Below are 19153 nucleotides of genomic sequence, written 5' to 3'. Positions count from 1 at the left end.
GACCAATAAATAAAAATTATATGTTCGTGTCACCTCACAGGTATTACCACCTGCTCCAGCAGGTCCGGCACCACCCCCACCAATACGTCCGCCAAATACTATGCCTCCAGCACCACCACCACCAATGAACCCCAACTATTCAACTCATTTGCAGTCAGCGCATCAAGAAATTCCCTCCTTTGTTCAACGGCAAGAGCGAGACACTTTTGGGGTAAAAGATCCATATAATGATTCATGGAGCCGTGCAGAAGAAGCGAAACTTGAATTAGTTTATGAAACCAGTAAGATGTGTTTGTCTTGCTCAAAACTATATTACTAATTCAAATATCTTTATCTGAAACAGGTTTTAAAAAAGACGTACCACTACAAAGAGAGAGATCTAGATCCCGTTCTCGATCTAGGGACCGCGAGAATTTTTCTGAATCAGTTTGGGATCGTACTGAAGTGGAAGGTCCATCTTCCAATAACAGTGATCGTGACAATAAAGAACGTGAAAAACGCGATCGCAATTACGAAATATCACAGATTCAAAGAGAAAAAGAAAGTAACAAGGTATATCAACCATCCCAATCAAAAACCACATCTATTACCAGCAATCGTCATTCAGTTGCGACCTTCAAAACCCACATGATACAAAAAAGTGTACAAGAGAAAGAACGCAAATCATCTACAACTACGCTCTCTACCATCAATAACGACCTGATAGATGGAAATGATATGGCTATACATGATCCACCGGCACCAATAATGCCTTCTCCAGCTCCACCATCGCTGAAATCTCCTGCTTCTGCTTGTCTCACGTATAACAAAGTTACATGGAAACTTCTCGTCCGCAAAGAAGTTTTTCGTCCAAGCGAGTCTGTTAATGCACCAGCAGCGTTGGACCTATTGTTTGCGCAAATAACTGCCGATGTGTTTGGCGTAAACCCTTGCCTTCGCATAGCTCCACAAGAGAAACGGGTAGCGTTGAATTTATTGAATAGTCACGGTGTGAACACAAATGATAACACAACTGCTCAAGTGAGAGCAATTGTAAAACGACATCTTTTAGACATGGCACGAGGCTGGCCGTTATATTTTGCGCGTATTTTCATTTTAAACGGATCGCCAACTATTCCTGGTGGTACATTATTAGCGATCTCGCATGTGGCAGTATATTTAGCGCGGAAGGATCAAGATTTTATTTTGGCTCAAAAAATAATTCCATTCACGGATCTGCAAAGTGTAATGACTTTACCTAGACCTTCTACATTTCAACTAACAATGAAAAATGGTAGCCGATTGGTACTACATGCACCAAAAGCAACAGCTATACAAAGCATGCTACAATCATATTTGTTGGAATATCGGCAGGTAAGTAATAAAAAACAATATTTCGATTTTGCAGACATTTACCACAAGACTTAAAATTTTTATTTTTGTTTCCTTCAAACCCAGTTGTATTTTGTAGATCAATAACGTGTGTTAGTTTATCTTACGATTTACAATATTGCGAATTTTACCCCCAAATTGACTCACAGAAAAATAATTTAATTTTGTCACACGAAAATATGCTCACACCGCATCTACTGCCTCTAAGATAACAGGGGTATTTTGGACCGCTTTAGGAAGCCTTGAGAAAGAATTCTGAAAATATACAGTTTGACTACATAATCTGGATCATTTAACGGGTTAAGATGTACGGCTCCATCGTCTATTTTCGAAATCTAGCGTTCTAAATTGTCAAATAAACATATATGCTCAGGAAATGTTATAAATTTTGAAGGTGAATCTTTCTAATTTTGGACCACACAATTTTATTTTGGAACGTAAACAAACCGTATTTTGGACCATCGTTTTTCCTTTGAGCCAATGTTGAAAACATTTTTTGGACAGATCTTACTCAGAGTTGCTAATTTTTAATAGGTTTGTATGAACTTGAAGGAGGAACAAATCTCAAAGCATATCCTACTATGCTCAAGTCGCAGTTGTTGGTTGCATTATTCGTTCAAACAGCCGAACTGCTCAATCATTTTCCATTCATTTTCCATTTCATTGACCCTGAGAATATCTCTCTACTGGGGTACTAAACAGGTCTTTCAAGCAAAACTACTCTGAACATACTTCTTACTGTTCATGTATGCTTGAAAACGCAAAATATGTCAACATTTAACCTAAACTGACCTCTACAGAGCAGATTACAGCTTTGGTTGGTGAATGAAAAAGCATCACTTTGAAATGAAGACGTACGGTTTTATCATGGAAATCCCGCCAACTTGAAAGTGTAGGCTGTAGCGAGGCTGTAAATTTGAACCACGGTTGGGGTGGATTGAGCTGAAAGTTAGCATTTGAAAATAAAAATTCGCATCACTGGATCTTACAACACATTTTGGACACTAAATGTTCACATATTTAACATATTTTTATGATAAATTCGTACATGATTGACTAAAAGTGCTTTTCTGGGAATTAATAGTGAACTTTTTTAAATACAGAGTAGGTATGCGAAGAGCACGTTGCAAATTCTACAAAAATGGTATGTAACGAAAAGTGGTCCAATTTTAAACGCATATAATTCAGCCATCTCACGATAAATTTTCAAATCTTTTGCGCATGTCGCCCCGAAATACTTCTAAGAATAGATTCCAATAGATAAACCCAAAGATTTTTGATATCATGGCATTAAAAATTTAAATAACCTAGTCAAAATATCGCGCATTTACACACAGAAGATAGCGCTTCCCTAGTCCAGCACGACAGATTTGTGTACCTAGCGCGCTACGCTTCTATGAATGACGTCATCATCGACTATTTAAACGGACGGATTTCGCCGAAGCAGCTCAGTCGCCTGTTGAGCGGCAGGCGAAGCAGATCACTGCGCTGTGTGCTTTTACAGCCAGTGTAGCTGAGTTAGAAGTCCGTTACACTGCCTGTGGAGGTACGGTACCCAGTGAATGCGAATGAGCTTGTCCGTATGCTATCTTTTGTATTGTGCTCGTTTCCAGCTCATTTTTATGTATAATTATTCGTACACAAAATAGTTCGTACATACGACCTCCATTTGAAAACACGATTGTCGTGGTATTAGTTGTCTCTTTCGCTCTACCCATCATCATCAGCGTTGATTCATTTTGTTTTGTGCGCTTGAGTTTAATGTTTGAGGCGAATGCGTAGGTAGATAGATCTAATTTGTTACTAAATTGCACAACGAAACATTATTATTTACGTTCGATCAATTCATTGATTCATTTCCCCATCACGTGATTCATTTCCACTCAGCCTATAGTACTTTGATTCTACTAATTGGTACATACTACAAAGCCTATTTATGAATGAATACACTGCCACTTGAAAAACCGTTGCAAAAACGCATCTTGTGCATATATAAAATTGTTTTCGTTTCTTATATATTTATAGTTTCGATATATGATTAAGACCACTGCATTCGCTATATATGTATGCGTACTTTAGGAAAGTTATAATAATGGCAAAATATAACTAGAATGGTTGGTCTATACATGAAATGTGATTATATTGTCTAAAATTTGATTTTTCTTCACTGGTCCGGGTTTTTCACAACACACAATCGAAAAGGTTTTACAAGCTAATCTTATTCTATAAAGATTTTGTTCCAGATATTAGTTCGGTCACAGTTTTCTGTACTTTCTTCAGATCTTCTTAAATAAGTTTAATCGGATTCGATCACCTACAAATGAAATGAGCTGATAACCAAGAAGTATTCGTTCAATATGTAATATTCGATGTTGATTGGATGTGGTTAAACCATACGTAAGAAATATATTTGATTTATTATTACTCTAAATGTACTAAGAAAATAAATATTTTACATTTAGTAGTATAGTCCTACGTCTACAGCTCGTGCAACCCCATAGGGCTGCCCCTTGTAGTTTTTCATCAAATATTTGCATTGATGCGTTACCGGACGTTACACCTAATATTGTTTGACAAACACATAATAAAACAAGTTTGATGGATCAAACCAAATGTAGTCAAATCGGCGTATACGTCAAACAAATCGCCATGCGAAAAAAAATTTGTGCTGTTTGAACTTCATGGATTTTCAAGAGTGCAAACAAATGAAATACATATTTGTGTTAGCGCAGGGATGCCAAATGATTTTCCAGAAAATTGTTTTATTTTTATAAAAAAAATGGAATTGTCAAAGCAACTATATCGCACTTCTTTGTTCGTGATTATGCAGAGCAAGGTGTTTAGAGTTATATAGTGAATCGTCTTTGGCAATAACTAGGTGAGAAGCGATAAAGCGCGCAAACTGAAATCCAAGTAATCATATATCGAGACGAACGTTTCATCACTTGTAACTAGTAAACAATGTTGTTAGCTGTCGTTTTTAAAACCAGCGTGGCTGATCGGCGTAGGGTGCGCTTTTCCATATTTTGAACATCTTGCGGCAATATAAATGAAACTAGAGCTTCTTCATGACGGCACATAGATGTCCGCACCCTAAACTAACATCATCCCAGTTAATTAATCGGTTGTTGCATTTGCGCTTAAATTCCTAAAGAAAACATTCCGATTGTGATGAGTTGGGAATCTGCTGTCAAAACGTGTGAAACAGAGAGTTGTGAAAGAAAGAGTTTCAGCTTTTTTGACGGAAACTAACGGGTAAAATGTATGGGCGCAACAATTTTTCTAGATTCTATTTGAAAATTTTCAAATAAGTATCTAAACAAACTTCTACAAACTGTTTCCATGTTTTTTTGCGTCAAATGTATTTACATTTTACAACTACAGTATTATAGTTTCACCAAAATCCCAAGTATTAAAATCTTTCCCATTTGAATTCACGTTAGCCACCACCAAAGCGGTGCTATCTCTTAGACTATCAGCACCGGGCGTGGGTATAAGCAATTTACTAACCGTCATCATAACACGACACCGCACCGGCGGTTGGTAAACAAGTTGGGAAATGGAAACTTATCGTTTCAGTTTACAGCGAGTGTCTATATTTGGCAACTTCTTTCAACCGACGCCAACGTTGCTATTCGCAGAAAGTAGGCAAAACAAAGGAAAATATAAAAAATAGGATCTCGCGATAAATGTTATGCAGAAGTGTTCTGCGTGAATTTTGATTCGACTCGTGAAAGATTTTTATTTTAAATAAAATTATGGATTGAGCTCAATAAATAAAACTATCGGTTGTGAGACAATAAATTATTTGATTGAATTCAATAACATTTTTTTAAAGTTTACAGAAATTAAAATAATTATTGAAATTAAAAGTTTATTGTGACTTTAATGAAAATGTTCTTTCAAACCTCGATTCACACCAATTATTTTGTCGTTTGATACAATGAACAGTATTTGTTTGTATTCAATTACCCACAGTTTTGATTATGCTGTATGTTTTCTGCGTGGAAGTAAAAATTAGTGCATCTAAGCAGCTTGGATTGAACTGGAAGATGTAGCATTATGTCAACCTGGGCATGATGTGTCCCAGGATCCGATTGATGGGATGCTAGCAAGAAGCTGAATTTCATTGGCTTTGAAGCTTGTAAAAGCCCGAAAATTTTTATATGTGGAGGCCAATACGAAAGCTAATGATAGTGTCCAACGAAAATCGCTGCGAACAAATGGTGATGATTGTGGGGACTGTGGAAACTAAGATTCGAGAAGAAAGAAAATGCGTGTATTTTTCTCGCGCAAAGTTTTTAATTCAGGACCAGTAGTAAAAAGAAGATCACAACAATAATGGTTTATCACACACTCTGTAGCGCTTAGTTCAAAACGCTGGATTTAATTGCTAATAGGTACGCATGGCAGGACACAGATCATACCTGTTACATCATCACCATCTCATTTCATCCGGTGATTCATCATATTTTCAAGGGATAATATTGTGTTGTGGTGTACAGTCGTGATTCGCTTGTTGGACACTTTTTAACTGGACCGCTTTTTAGTTGAACCTCCGCTAGTTGGACAATTGTCCAACTAAAAAGTTCGTGCCAAATTTACTTTGACAATCAATCTGACAATATTTCGAAATAAGAACAGATGCATTTACACTGCCAACATCTTCTTTGGAGAGTTTTTGACATTTGTCAGTCGGTCCAACTAGCGAATCATTCGTTAGTTGGACAAGGCTGTGGCCCAACCAGCGAATCACGACTATATACTACCCAAGATCGCTTATTTGCCCCGTTTTCTATGGGATTTCCTATCTTCATGGGACTGACTTGCAATCATAGGCAGTATAGTGAAATGCATGAACGTGAATGCACTTGGAATTCAATTCACTTAGTCTGTAAATAAGGGGAGGGCGGGAGTAGAAGGGGTTGTGTGGTAGTACTTAACTTATAAAAATGATATTTTAATACATTTCAACATTTCTAATATTGTTCTTAGAAACAGTAACACGAAATGTTAATTAACTTTATAATTTATTGTTGGACAATGAAATTGCTTGTTTCAAGACGTTTATTATAAATTTACTAGAAGTATTCCTCGACCAACAATGTGGAAATGTCCTATAATTCTAGGATAGCCACTTTTGTTAATTCGTTGCAATAGTTTTTGACTTACTTCGACAATTTTATGCAAACTGTGGATACATGAATGTGGATTTGATGACCAATTTGGTAAGCAGCGAAATTTGGCACTACCCCGCAGGACTGTTGTCTGAAAGCAAGATTCCGTGTTATGTCATTTGCCATACTGATAAATTGGAATCAAATTTTTAATTTTTGAGCAATAACTCATTATTTGATTCAATGTTTGGAATTACCGTATCGACGACAAAATGTTGAATTCAGTTAATATATATATATATATATATATATATATATATATATATATATATATATATATATATATATATATATATATATATATATATATATATATATATATATATATATATATATATATATATATATATATATATCTGTTTTAACTTGCCACAAATTCGTGTGTACCAATTTGCTCCAGGGTACGCACTTAATGTTTATTTCTTGAAGTAGATGTAGTTGTAGTTAGTATTTCAGCTCCAGCGATACAACCGATTGTAATTAGAATTAGTTGTGTTATTGGCGCCGGAATACTACACAGTTAAGCTTTTTCGGGAAATCGGCCGGAATACGAATTACGAATATGAATTAGAACCAACCAGAATTTCCGATTGTACTTTACTTTACCCATAGGTGCACGCAAAGTTCATATATCGATTACTGGAAGCCTATTGGCCGATAGTAGCGCCGGCTAGCTGCTACTTGTTGCCAAAGGCCTTGTTTATGATATAAAGGCTCGCACAGAGTGAACCCAAATCTACCTATCGAACAGTCAGATGGCTAGCTATCGTGCAAAGTAAACAAATATTCTTCTTTCGGAGAACAAGCAAGAAATGTATTAGTTAGTTAATATCATGGCGAAATATTTCAATCGTCGAAACAAGACACTGTATTCAGTTTATTATGCTTTTTTGTAACAATGTAAAATAAATTACATGGAATAGTATCAAGAATAAAGTGCTATAAGCCACGAAACAGTGGGCTTTCAATTCACTCCATATTAATTTATTGTGTAACTCGGTTGAAGTCACTCAAAATTACAGCAAAAATTATGGGTGCCAGAAACAAAGAAGATGGCATCATTTTAGGCAGCGTTGCGTATTCCTCTGGACTCTATAATACCACAGACACTAATTGTTGTTTGCTTAAAAATGATAGTTATATGTTTTACATACAATCTGAATTGGATGTCATTTATTAATAGCAAAAGTAAAATTACTTTTGGTATGGGTCAAAATTCACATTGAGGGGAAATTCCGGAGAAACTATTGTTGGTTCAGCGCAATTCACAGCAGTCACGAAAGAGTTGACGATACTCCTTTTGTTCACGAGCACTAGATGTATTTGGTGAATATTGGTTTGGAACTTACTCTCAACGTGAATTTTGATATTTGTCTTTTAAGCACAAATCTCCGATCAACATGGGGAACGTGCTATATGAACTAGTCGCTACTGATTCCTGATTCTAGTTCTAGGTTATAGTTAGATGAGATATGATTACTATAACAACGTGCTCCGTGTATCAACCTAGGAAAACAACGCATTTTACGCAAGTTAATATTATTATTGAAGCGACATATCACTTAATTTTTTTTTTACTGTATGCTGTTCTGCCCAAGTTGTACAGTAATGTTTTCATTTCGAACGGTTATAGTCCAGCGTACCAAGTATTCATGAATAAGCCCACTATTCTGCGATTCAAAATTGCCTTTGAATATACTTAAAACCCAGATATGTTTACCCGGCTATGCTGTCTACAATATGACCACAGCTGATGGACATTTGGGCTACAAAATTTATGTAAAAATCAGTGTAAACGTCTATTACCTGGGGTATGGCAGTATTCTCACATACATTAACGCGCAATTTTTCTCCCATCCGAATATATTTGACTGCAGCGTCTGAAGGACGTACGTCAGATGGCTTCCATATAATTTGGTAAAACCACAGATAACAGACGTTTAGGCTAGAACAAAATTTCTTCAAAAACCTGTGTAAACTTTCAAATTGATAAACGTTGGAAATCTGTGTTTCACTATTGCCATCTGCGTAATTGTTTACTATACGTGTTTGACAGCTGCACTCTAACTGCATTGCATCGATCATTGCGCCATCTACAAACGTTTGCCAAACGTGTTTCCGACGTCTGATTTATTCGGAATCTCAGTAGCGGGTATTTACACACGATTCAAATCGAGCCTAAACGTCTGTTATCTGTGGTAAAACCCAACTTTCTCTGGCTTTTCAATATAGTATTAGCTCCTCTTCAAAGGCTTCGAAATACATAAAAACGAAAGCGTATTCGAAACTGATCGTATAAACTGTTTTCGCAAAACAATCGTTGAGTGGTCGTAAAGGTTCCTTCTCCGCAAGTTTGTTTGTAATATCTAGCATGAGATCCTTTTCATTACACTCCTGATTCAGAGCGGCCGTAGTATGTGCTTCAGACAATAACTTCTGGGTAAACATTAGTTATTAGAATTCGTTGTCCGTTCCGAACCCATAACATTTCTTAGAATTTTTATTACAAAGAGAATTTTAGCATATTGTCTTATTCAATTCAATAATACAATGTTTATTGCTTCAAACGGCAAAATTAATGGTATGAGCATTTTTTTCATTGAAACAATAATTAACTTTTAATCTCAATAAACATTTCCAGTTTGAATAATTTTACAACCATTGCAATAAAATATTTTTAGAAAAGAGAACGATGTTTGTTACTGAAATGGTTTTATTGAATTCAATAAATAAATGTATTTTCTTTCTAGCAATATTTTTTTCACTGAGTAAAGTCCATATCATTAAAAAAACGATTATTTTATTGCATGATTGCAAAAAGTGTAACGTAACTATAATAACAACTACCGCACAGAGGAGTAACTGGGGTCAATTCCTGGCCAAAACTATTTGTTGCTGGTATTGCTTTTATTATGCCTTAATATGAACAAAAAATAGACTAAAATTGGTTTTTGGAACAATTTGACATCTATCCACCTACCAGTGCATAGGTCAATTTTCTATATCCTTTCGAATACTAGTAATTTAGAAGTGATCTTTGTGAATACATTTGGTTTTTCAGTTGCAAAAACAGTTGATCAGTGGAAAAGGGGGAAGAAAAGGGATGCCTGTGCATATTTTCATAGAGATACATTTTGAAATACATAGTACTTGGCCCTACAGCATTTCGGTGTACCTCAAATTACTAAAAATTGCAATATTTTCAAATCGCTTGCAATCTGTGGATCGGACAAGATCGGAAGAGTTCGAATGTTTTTCAGATAGCTGGAATCTACTTTTGTAATACTGCTTCAGAAACTTTGCCGGATCTTGCCGTATACTGTATATTTTTTATCATTCAAATTTGGAATATAATGTTTTAAAAACTAATTTTTTAAAGCTGATGCAATGCACAACAACACTACTATTTTCAGTTGGTTTGAGCCTAAAGTTATACAAAAGGCTGTGTTTGACTACATTTGTAACAATATTGTCTTACTTAATACAGTCATCATCACTAGAAAGCGATATTGCTGGATATATAATTAAAATGACTAAAAACCCCTTAAAATATCACCACTTTGCATCCAAGCAAAAAATCTTTAACAATTTTTGACATACTCCTAATTTGGCCATGTTATTCAACAAGCATTTAGGTATGTAAAAAATATAACGAAATAGAAAATCGAAAAAAAAAATATTTTGGTTATTGGCCAGGAATTTGTTCTAGTTACTCCTCTGTGTACCGGTGTAAAAACAGATTATTATTTTGGCAACCTATTTACCAACGACCGGTGCGAAAACGGGTGTCTAAATAAAATATTATCGTTTGGCGTAATCAAAATACACACGCATTTGCTTACGCACCGGTGCTGATAGTCTTAGGTTGCCAAAATAATAATCTGTTTTTCACACCGGTAGTTGTTATGTTACGTTGCATTTTTTGCAATCATGCAATAAAATAATCGTTTTTTAATGATATGGATTTTATTCAGTGAAAAAAATATTGCTAGAGAGAAAATATATTTATTTATTGAATTCAATAAAATCATTTCAGTAACACACATCGTTCTCTTTTCTAAAAATTGTTTTGTTGCAATGATTGTAAAATTATTCAAACTGGAAATGTTTATTGAGATTAAAAGTTAATTATTGTTTCAATGAAAAAAAATTGTCATTTGAAACTATAAACATTGTATTATTGAATTCAATAAGACATTTTTTGTTCAAATGTGCTAAAATTTTCTATGTAATAACAATTCTGAGAAATTTTATGGGTTCGGGCGGATGACGAATTCTATTAACTGTTTGCCCGGAAGTTACTGAATCTACGGCCGGTCTGAATCAGGAGTGCAACGAAGAGGATCTAGATCAGACATGATGCACGCGCGCTATAATTTTTCGCGCGCGATATTTTTACTCTCATGCTCACAAGAATGGCCCAGCGCATGATAAGATCGGTTTTGTTATCCACCAAGTTTCATCCTCCAAGCAAAATTGTTCTAAATTTTTAGTACGATTAGTTATCCACCAAGGCCCATCCACCAAGGGACATCTCTTCTACCCAACTATAGGCGTAGTTGTATCTATTTCTGACATTGCGTAGCTCGAAACAAACCGGTTTTTGTTCAAAAATGCTGATATGGAGAAGTCTTTTCGATTTAAATTTGAAATGTGACTCCAGTATTATGAATTATGGCTAAAACAGAATTGGTGTGATTTTACCTCGATTTGATTCGACCCAACCATAAAAAAATCCTGGAGGATATGGCTCTGAAGTAAATTCTAGATACAAGCAATGTGTAGAACAGATCCTTATGATCCTGGCAACGTGTCCTGATGCAGCTAGTCAAGGCCATTTATATGTGGAGTGACCTCAGAAGTCAATCAAAAAGATTTTTTTTCGATTTTTATTAACCCAAGCACAAAAAATCCTGGAGGATGGGACTCTGAAGTAAATTCTAGATAAAACCATTATACAGAACAGATCCTTATGATCCTGGTAACGTGTCCTGATGCAGCTAGTCAAGGCCATTTATATGTGGTGTGACTTCAGGAGTCAATCAAATCAAAATGATTTTTTTCGATTTTTATTGACCTAAGCATAAAAAATCCTGGAGGATGGGACTCTGAAGTAAATTCTAGATACAACCAATATACAGAACAGATCCTTATGATCCTGGCAACGTGTCCTGATGCAGCTAGTCAAGGCCATTTATATGTGGAGTGACCTCAGAAGTCAATCAAAATGATTTTTTTCGATTTTTATTAACCCAAGCACAACAAATCCTGGAGGATGGGACTTTGAAGTAAATTCTAGATACAACCAATATACAGAACAGATCCTTTTAATCCTGGCAACGTGTCCTGATGCAGCTAGTCAAGGCCATTTATATGTGGAGTGACCTCAGGAGTCAATCAAAATGATTTTTTTGATTTTTATTAACCCAAGCACAAAAATCCTGGAGGATGGGACTCTGAAGTAAAGTCTAGATACAACCAATATACAGAACAGATCCTTATGATCCTGCCAACGAGTCCTTATATAGCTAGTCAAGGCCATTTATATGTGGAGTGACCTCAGGAGTCAATCAAAATAATTTTTTTCGATTTTTATTGAACCAAACACAAAAATCATGGAGGATGGGACTCTGAAATAAATTCTAGATACAACCAATATACAGAACAGATCCTTATAATCCTGCGAACGAGTCCTGATGCAGCTAGTCAAGGCCATTTATATGTGGAGTGACCTCAGGAGTCAATCAAATCAAAATGATTTTTTTCGATTTTTATTGACCCAAGCATAAAAAATCCTGGAGGATGGGACTCTGAAGTAAATTCTAGATACAACCAATATACAGAACAGATCCTTATGATCCTGCCAACGAGTCCTTATATAGCTAGTCAAGGCCATTTATATGTGGAGTGACCTCAGGAGTCAATCAAAATGATTTTTTTCGATTTTTATTAACCCAAGCACAAAAAATCCTGGAGGATGGGACTCTGAAGTAAATTCTAGATACAACCAATATACAGAACAGATCCTTATGATCCTGTCAACCAGTCCTTATATAGCTAGTCAAGGCCATTTATATGTGGAGTGACCTCAGGAGTCAATCAAAATGATTTTTTTCGATTTTTATTAACCCAAGCACAAAAAATCCTGGAGGATGGGACTCTGAAGTAAATTCTAGATACAACCAATATACAGAACAGATCCTTATAATCCTGCGAACGAGTCCTGATGCAGCTAGTCAAGGCCATTTATATGTGGAGTGACCTGAGGAGTCAATCAAAATGATTTTTTTTCGATTTTTCTTGACCCGAGCACAAAAATTCTGGAGGATGGGACTCTGAAGTAAATTCTAGATACAACCAATATACAGAACAGATCCTTATGATCCTGGCAACGTGTCCTGATGCAGCTAGTCAAGGCCATTTATATGTGGAGTGACCTCAGGAGTCAATCAAAATGATTTTTTTCGAGTTTTATTAACCCAAACACAAAAAATTCTGGAGGATGGGACTCTGAAGTAAACTCTAGATTCAACCGATATGCAGTACATCTGCTCGTTTATATTTTCTAGCTATAATGGTCGCTTAAATGAAATTTTTCAACCAAGGCACAGTTGTGGTGGGTCGATGTTTCGCAGTAACTTAAGTTGTAGGCACACAAAGCTTCAATTTTAGCACCGGCGATGGAAAGCCTGGTGAATCGATTGAATTAAAGAATTCAACAAGATAATTTATACATTTATATGGATAACTGAATTTCCTTCGAATTTATTTTCGATGCAGTAGTGTACGAAATTGACGTTCATATATGTAATCGATCGATTCTGCAACGGATTGTATTATTTTACAAATTCCTGTGGAAATGTATTGCATCGATTAACAATTTCCCAATTCATATATCCAACATTTTCTTGGCGAATTGACCTGCGAGGGTGACTATAAGAATCATGCAATAAATGAATGCACATATTAGTGGAAAGTTCTGTTTTCGAAATATATTTCCAATAATACGAAGGCTTAAAATAGTGATGGTGGGGGCATGGGTAAGGTTCGTTCTGAGAAATGGCAAAAAAAATGTTTTGGCGATACAGACGAATTTTGATCTATATCTATCTAAGTTTTTATTTTGAGTTTGTATATGATCAACTTTACAATCCCACATCAAGGTTTATTCAGCTTAATGTCCCTAATAATGTATAAAGATTAATGGTTGCATCCAGAAAGTAGATTGAAATAAATATTATAAAAATAAAAAAATCAGCATGAAATTTCCTCTAAAGCTATTTTAACTGATGTTTCTCATAGTTAAAATTATTGCTTTATGAACATCGATTATGACAATTACCTGCTACCAGTTATTACTTCCAGTTTCGATCCAGCGATCTTCGTATTCCCAGCTTGGCCGCTATGTACTTATCTATATATACACTGTCGAACCACGACTATTTATGATAATTTTAATCTCTTTGTGATTACGATTAAGATATACCATAATCCAATCTAAATATGGTTCTTCAATTATACCTTCTATACTTGTCACATCACAACCGACATTTTTTCCGCAAACTATTTTTTCTTAATAGGTAAAATGCGTACATTTTTATTGTATAAATATTGAACTAGTTTAGCAGATAATTAGTGAAGTGCTATATAGATGTGATTATTTTTACGAACGATTTTGCAGTTTATTTCAATTGCAAATTGATTCGTATACAATGTTTCAAAATTGTCATGAATATTCCAGATTTACAATTTTGTTTTAAGTTGGAGTGGACTCATAAATCACTTTAAGTAAATGTTGTATTTCCATCATAGGTTTGCATTCGATGTGAACTTTATACAACAGAACAAAATTTTTGCTTACACTATTTATAATTTTGATTTAGTATGTCATTATGTGTAATTTATTTTAAACTTTCACATACGATTGCTGGTTTGCGGGGTTAGAGTTATAGTGTACATCGCATGTCTCCTGAAGACTCACTCTAACTCGTCTAATCTTCAATATTTTGCGGTGAAAATTTAGGCAACTATTGCTCAAAACCTACATTATTGACTGAATAGACTCGGTACCCCTTTAAAAAAAATTTGTGGGGTTTTTTTTCATTAAAACTATGTACCTACTCTTTCAAGCAAGTCCTATATAACAGTGTTACATTCTTTGCTTATACCCGAATTTTGATTGATATTGTAAGTAGCGTTTTCAGTAAGCGCAAGATTTAGTGGCTATTTTAGAGCAGAACAGTTCATCCATCATCCAGCAATGTTGATTCTACTTCAGATGAAGCAATCGCAAGTGCAATTTTCAATTTAATTTTCAACCTAATTTAATTTTTGTCGAATTCATGCAATTCAACAGTATTGTATTGTCATTCGCGTAAAATTTCTCTATCAAAATAATACTTGCCATTTAATTTGTGTGTTGGTAAACCTAAATGAAATAAAATAAACCTAATTACAATACAATTTTAGATGACCCCCTCTCCTTCCTCGGCTCAAGTATGCTTCCTCCCTACATCATGCAAAAATCCACCTCATGACCATCTCCTTGGTGGAAGAAACACTTATGTCAAAATCGAATTCGTCGCTAATAATCACATTGAATGAATTAGATAAGGATTACTTCAAAAAAATCACCCCCCCCCCCTTTCCTTTCGTGGTCCCCCCACCCATCATGGCCACCTCCTTAGTGGGAGAAAAAAAATTAAAAAAATAGAATTTTTTCAACTTTTCGCGAACTTTTTATATTGAAGGGCCGGTTGTTGGCAGTTGAAAATCGATAGTTTTGGACATTTTCAATTCACAAGAGGATCCACCAGTGCACAGTGTTTCCTATGTGTCAAAAAGGGAAAAGAAATTCTTTGAGCCACGAAAAAACATTTTTTAGCTATTGTGTCTTCAGCAAACTTTATTTATATTTTTTTGCATTCGAAACGTATTAGTTGGGTGATTAATCCCTCTAAAGCTGAGAAGCAAGTTTTTGTTTGGTCATTCATGAAAATAAAAAAAAAAATTGGCAAAGTTTTTAAGCATATCTTTAGTATTAATTTTGCTGAAGAGACTATGTGTCTATCTGTCGATTTTAATATACATTTGTGGAGATTTCTTTGATATACCCCTGAAAATTACTTTTTTCAAAATACTTTTCCTTGAAAATTTGCAGAATTTCAAAATGTTCCAAGATTTTGTTCTGCATAAAGAAAATACATAATTTTTGTAATGTAAGTTTATTTGTATCTCTTACAACATAGCAGTTATCGAATGTTTTAGTGTCCAAAAAGTAATATTTTGGCAAATTTCCGCAGACGAAGCTATACCAATACGAATCTGTAAAACAAACACTATCAAAACCGTTTGGTGAGCTCTAGCCTACGTTCAAGTCAAATTCAAGTAAATTCCTTCTTTAGCATTTTTTTCTTATCTTAGAGATGTAAAATACACAAAAATGAAAATACTGTACTGTAAGAACTCCTTTACTTTTAAAAATTTTTACTAAATGGTCAGAACGGGTTATGAGGTTTTGTCGAGGGACTAAAGAAAAATATATTAACCGCTGCGGTTTATTAAAAAGAAAAAAATGTTAGTCCAGTTGTTTGCGTTTCGACTTCATTTCTTCTGAACCAGAAAAAAATATGTGCCGATTTTGTTAATGTCATCGTTTTATCAGCCTAAAATTCACCAAGGGGCTGTTAAAAACGGGTCTTCACTGTATTCAAAAACGCCTAAAGCTCTATTATGAGGCCGTTCATAAATTACACTACATATATAAGGGTAAAACAAGGAAGCATGAAGCATCTTGTTACATAGTGAAGAGAAGAAACGAAGGAGGGGGCTAAAAGCTTACCAACTAGAAAAGGAAATCAAACATTGGAAATATACATACACTCCTTTTTAAAATCCAAAATCTTCTAGTTTAAATTAAAATTATAATAAAATCTGTTAATCACCACACCACTAAAATGTGTAGTGTAATTTGTGAATGGCCTAATAATAGTGGTTCAGTAGTTTTTTCAATATACAGTGACACAATCTCATTTTCGTACACCGCTATGCGGAATGCTTATATGCATTTTACAAGTAAAAATTAAGTTTACGAGACATTTTATATATGTAGAAATAGTTTACTAGACAGCATAGAGAAGATACAATAATTATTTTTGTACCACAAATGCTCATTTTTTTTCAAAAATAATCATAATTCTAAAGATAGTCAAATATACACGCAATCTCATATTCGTACAGTACACATTGTTTTTCAAGAATCAATTGAAATTTCTATAATAAATATTCAATGTGCTAGCTTTTGTTTTTAATTACAGTTTTCAATCGTATTGGAATGCTAACCACTAGTTTTTGTGTGTATTCAACTTAAATTTTATCCCATTCTTCTAAATAGTAGTTTCTATGATCATTCTCATTATAATCCGGATAGTTTCGCACTTTTTATCCAAATACTCCCATTTATTTTTCTAATCAAGTAATAAACGGGGTCCGCAGCGGAGAATCCAAAACATTCAAACAATTATAAATTTACTCTAAACGTTTTTTGCACGCCTTATACTTTAGGTTATTCTCCTGATCGAATTTCCAATATCCACTATTTCTTAGTAAAAGTACCATTTTATGGAAGCTTTGCCTTCAAATTTATTTCAAGATATTCATATTAAAATACACATTCTGATCCATCATTCCATCAATGAAGACCATATTTCTAGCACTTCTAGTGGACATATAATACCCCATACGAAAAAGGCCACTGTCTCTGCGCTTGGCTGCTGTTATAAGGCTTTTACGTCCAGGTCTGAGTTCGATTTTCTCCACTCGAAACAACAGCCATTTGCGTCAAAAATGCTGAATTTGGACTCGTAGACAAAGTTTACAATCTTTCCAATATTCCGATAAAATGTTTCAATGTTGTTTAGTAAATAAAAAATCAATTATTTGTTCTTTTCATTGATGAACAGCTTGTTGCTCAGAACACAGGCATTGTAATTGTCCGTTCTTCATACATTACGAGCCGTACCAGAGCAGACTTATACTTAAATACTACGATTCAATTTATTTACCATGTATATAACATTAATTATTCGATTTTCCCAAATTTTTCTAATTAAAATCCGTTTATCCCTCATCGTAAATTGTCCACAGTTCAAGTTTTTCGCAATATCTGCTCTACGTTTCGCCACATCAAAGCTTTTAACGACATTTTAAACTGTTGGACGCAACCTTTGAACAATTTCAAAGATTTCATAAAGTGATTTACCCTCATTTTGGTTAGTAATAATTAGTTTTCGTCCCATGAAAGCAGCTAGTTTACTTTTTTTAACTATTACGTTAATTTGAGAGAATTTCTTAAACTAGTGTAGAGGAAACTGTGCCAATGAACACTTTTCTGTAGTCATAAAATCTATTTTCTAAGGAAAACAAAAAATAAAGAAATAACAGGTCTTAAAATTGACAAATTGATTGACTTTTCAAAAGTGTACGAATATGAAATTGTGCCATTTTCACACCAAGTAATGATTTTTTTATGTGTACTGTACGGAAACTTGCACACTTTAGATTACAAATGATAAGAAAATGACAGATGATGATTCAACTACCACATTTACAAAACAATACCTATATTAAATAGCGCAAACATTTGTGAAACAATATTAAACATAAACACTAGAGGTGTACGAATATGAGATTGTGTTACTGTATGTTCTGCGTGCCAAAAATTACTAATTACACGATAGCTCAAAATTTGTTTTCTTCATGACTCAAAACAATTTTGATCACCTTTTTGCCGCTTGGAAACACTGTGCACCTGCTGCTCTTCTGTGCACCGACTTACTCGAAAAGTTGAAAAATTTCCAACAACTTTACCTTCAATATAATACACTTTCCCGAAAAATTAAAAAAAAATCATTTTAACGCATTGTCGGACCCCGCTGTGCATAGAAAATGTCCAAAACTATTGATTTTCAACTGCCAACAACATGTCCTTCAATAGGTATTTATTTCTAAACAATTGAAAGTTAACCGCATCAACTTCAACTACAATAAACGGGAAAGTAACGCAAAATGTATCGCGATAATCGATGAACCGACGATGACGATGAATACGACGATACATTATCGTTAACGGAGTTACCGATGACGATACATTTTCGTTAACGAATAACGCCGATAAATTATCGTGAAAAATGTATCGTATTAACAACCCCGACACATACACATACATACATAAATTGTATCAATTTGTCGAGCTGAGTTGATTGGTAAATGGGACTCGGCCCTCCGGGTCTCGGAAAAAGTTTTCAAGGTTTTAGAGAATCCTATAAATTTCTTTTGTAAGAAATGAAATAAAAATATTAAAAAAATGAACGAGAAGTTAGCCGGGATAAAACGAAACATCATTGTCTTACTGCAAAAGCTATTCAGATCGTTAGGAAATCATTTGATGGCCACGAATATGCCCATTTTTTGGTAGTTAGATAATTATTCGCGACAATAAAATCCGCTGCATCTAACAACCATGCGTCTCCACTGAAATCCTTCTTGGAGGAAGCGCATGGTGCTTTATATTTTCCTAGGTTTTACAACATGCGCTTTCACAAACT

The 19153-nt window shown here is 34.6% G+C and overlaps 1 protein-coding gene across 1 annotated transcript in view; it reads left to right on the top strand.

Annotated features, from left to right (window-relative positions):
- LOC131693401 (unconventional myosin-XV) overlaps window positions 1-19153 on the top strand; it is a 723994-nt gene that overhangs the window by 170469 nt on the left and 534372 nt on the right. The window contains exons 4-5 of the mRNA XM_058981178.1: window positions 41-281; window positions 344-1353. Of these exons, the coding sequence (XP_058837161.1) occupies window positions 41-281; window positions 344-1353 (1251 nt within the window). The remainder of the gene's footprint in view (window positions 1-40; window positions 282-343; window positions 1354-19153) is intronic.

The sequence above is a fragment of the Topomyia yanbarensis genome, chromosome 3, assembly GCF_030247195.1.
Source record: "Topomyia yanbarensis strain Yona2022 chromosome 3, ASM3024719v1, whole genome shotgun sequence".
NCBI classification, from domain to species: Eukaryota; Metazoa; Arthropoda; class Insecta; order Diptera; family Culicidae; genus Topomyia; species Topomyia yanbarensis.
The sequence above is the reverse complement of the archived record's forward strand: the minus strand, read 5'-3'. Positions and strand labels throughout refer to the sequence as shown.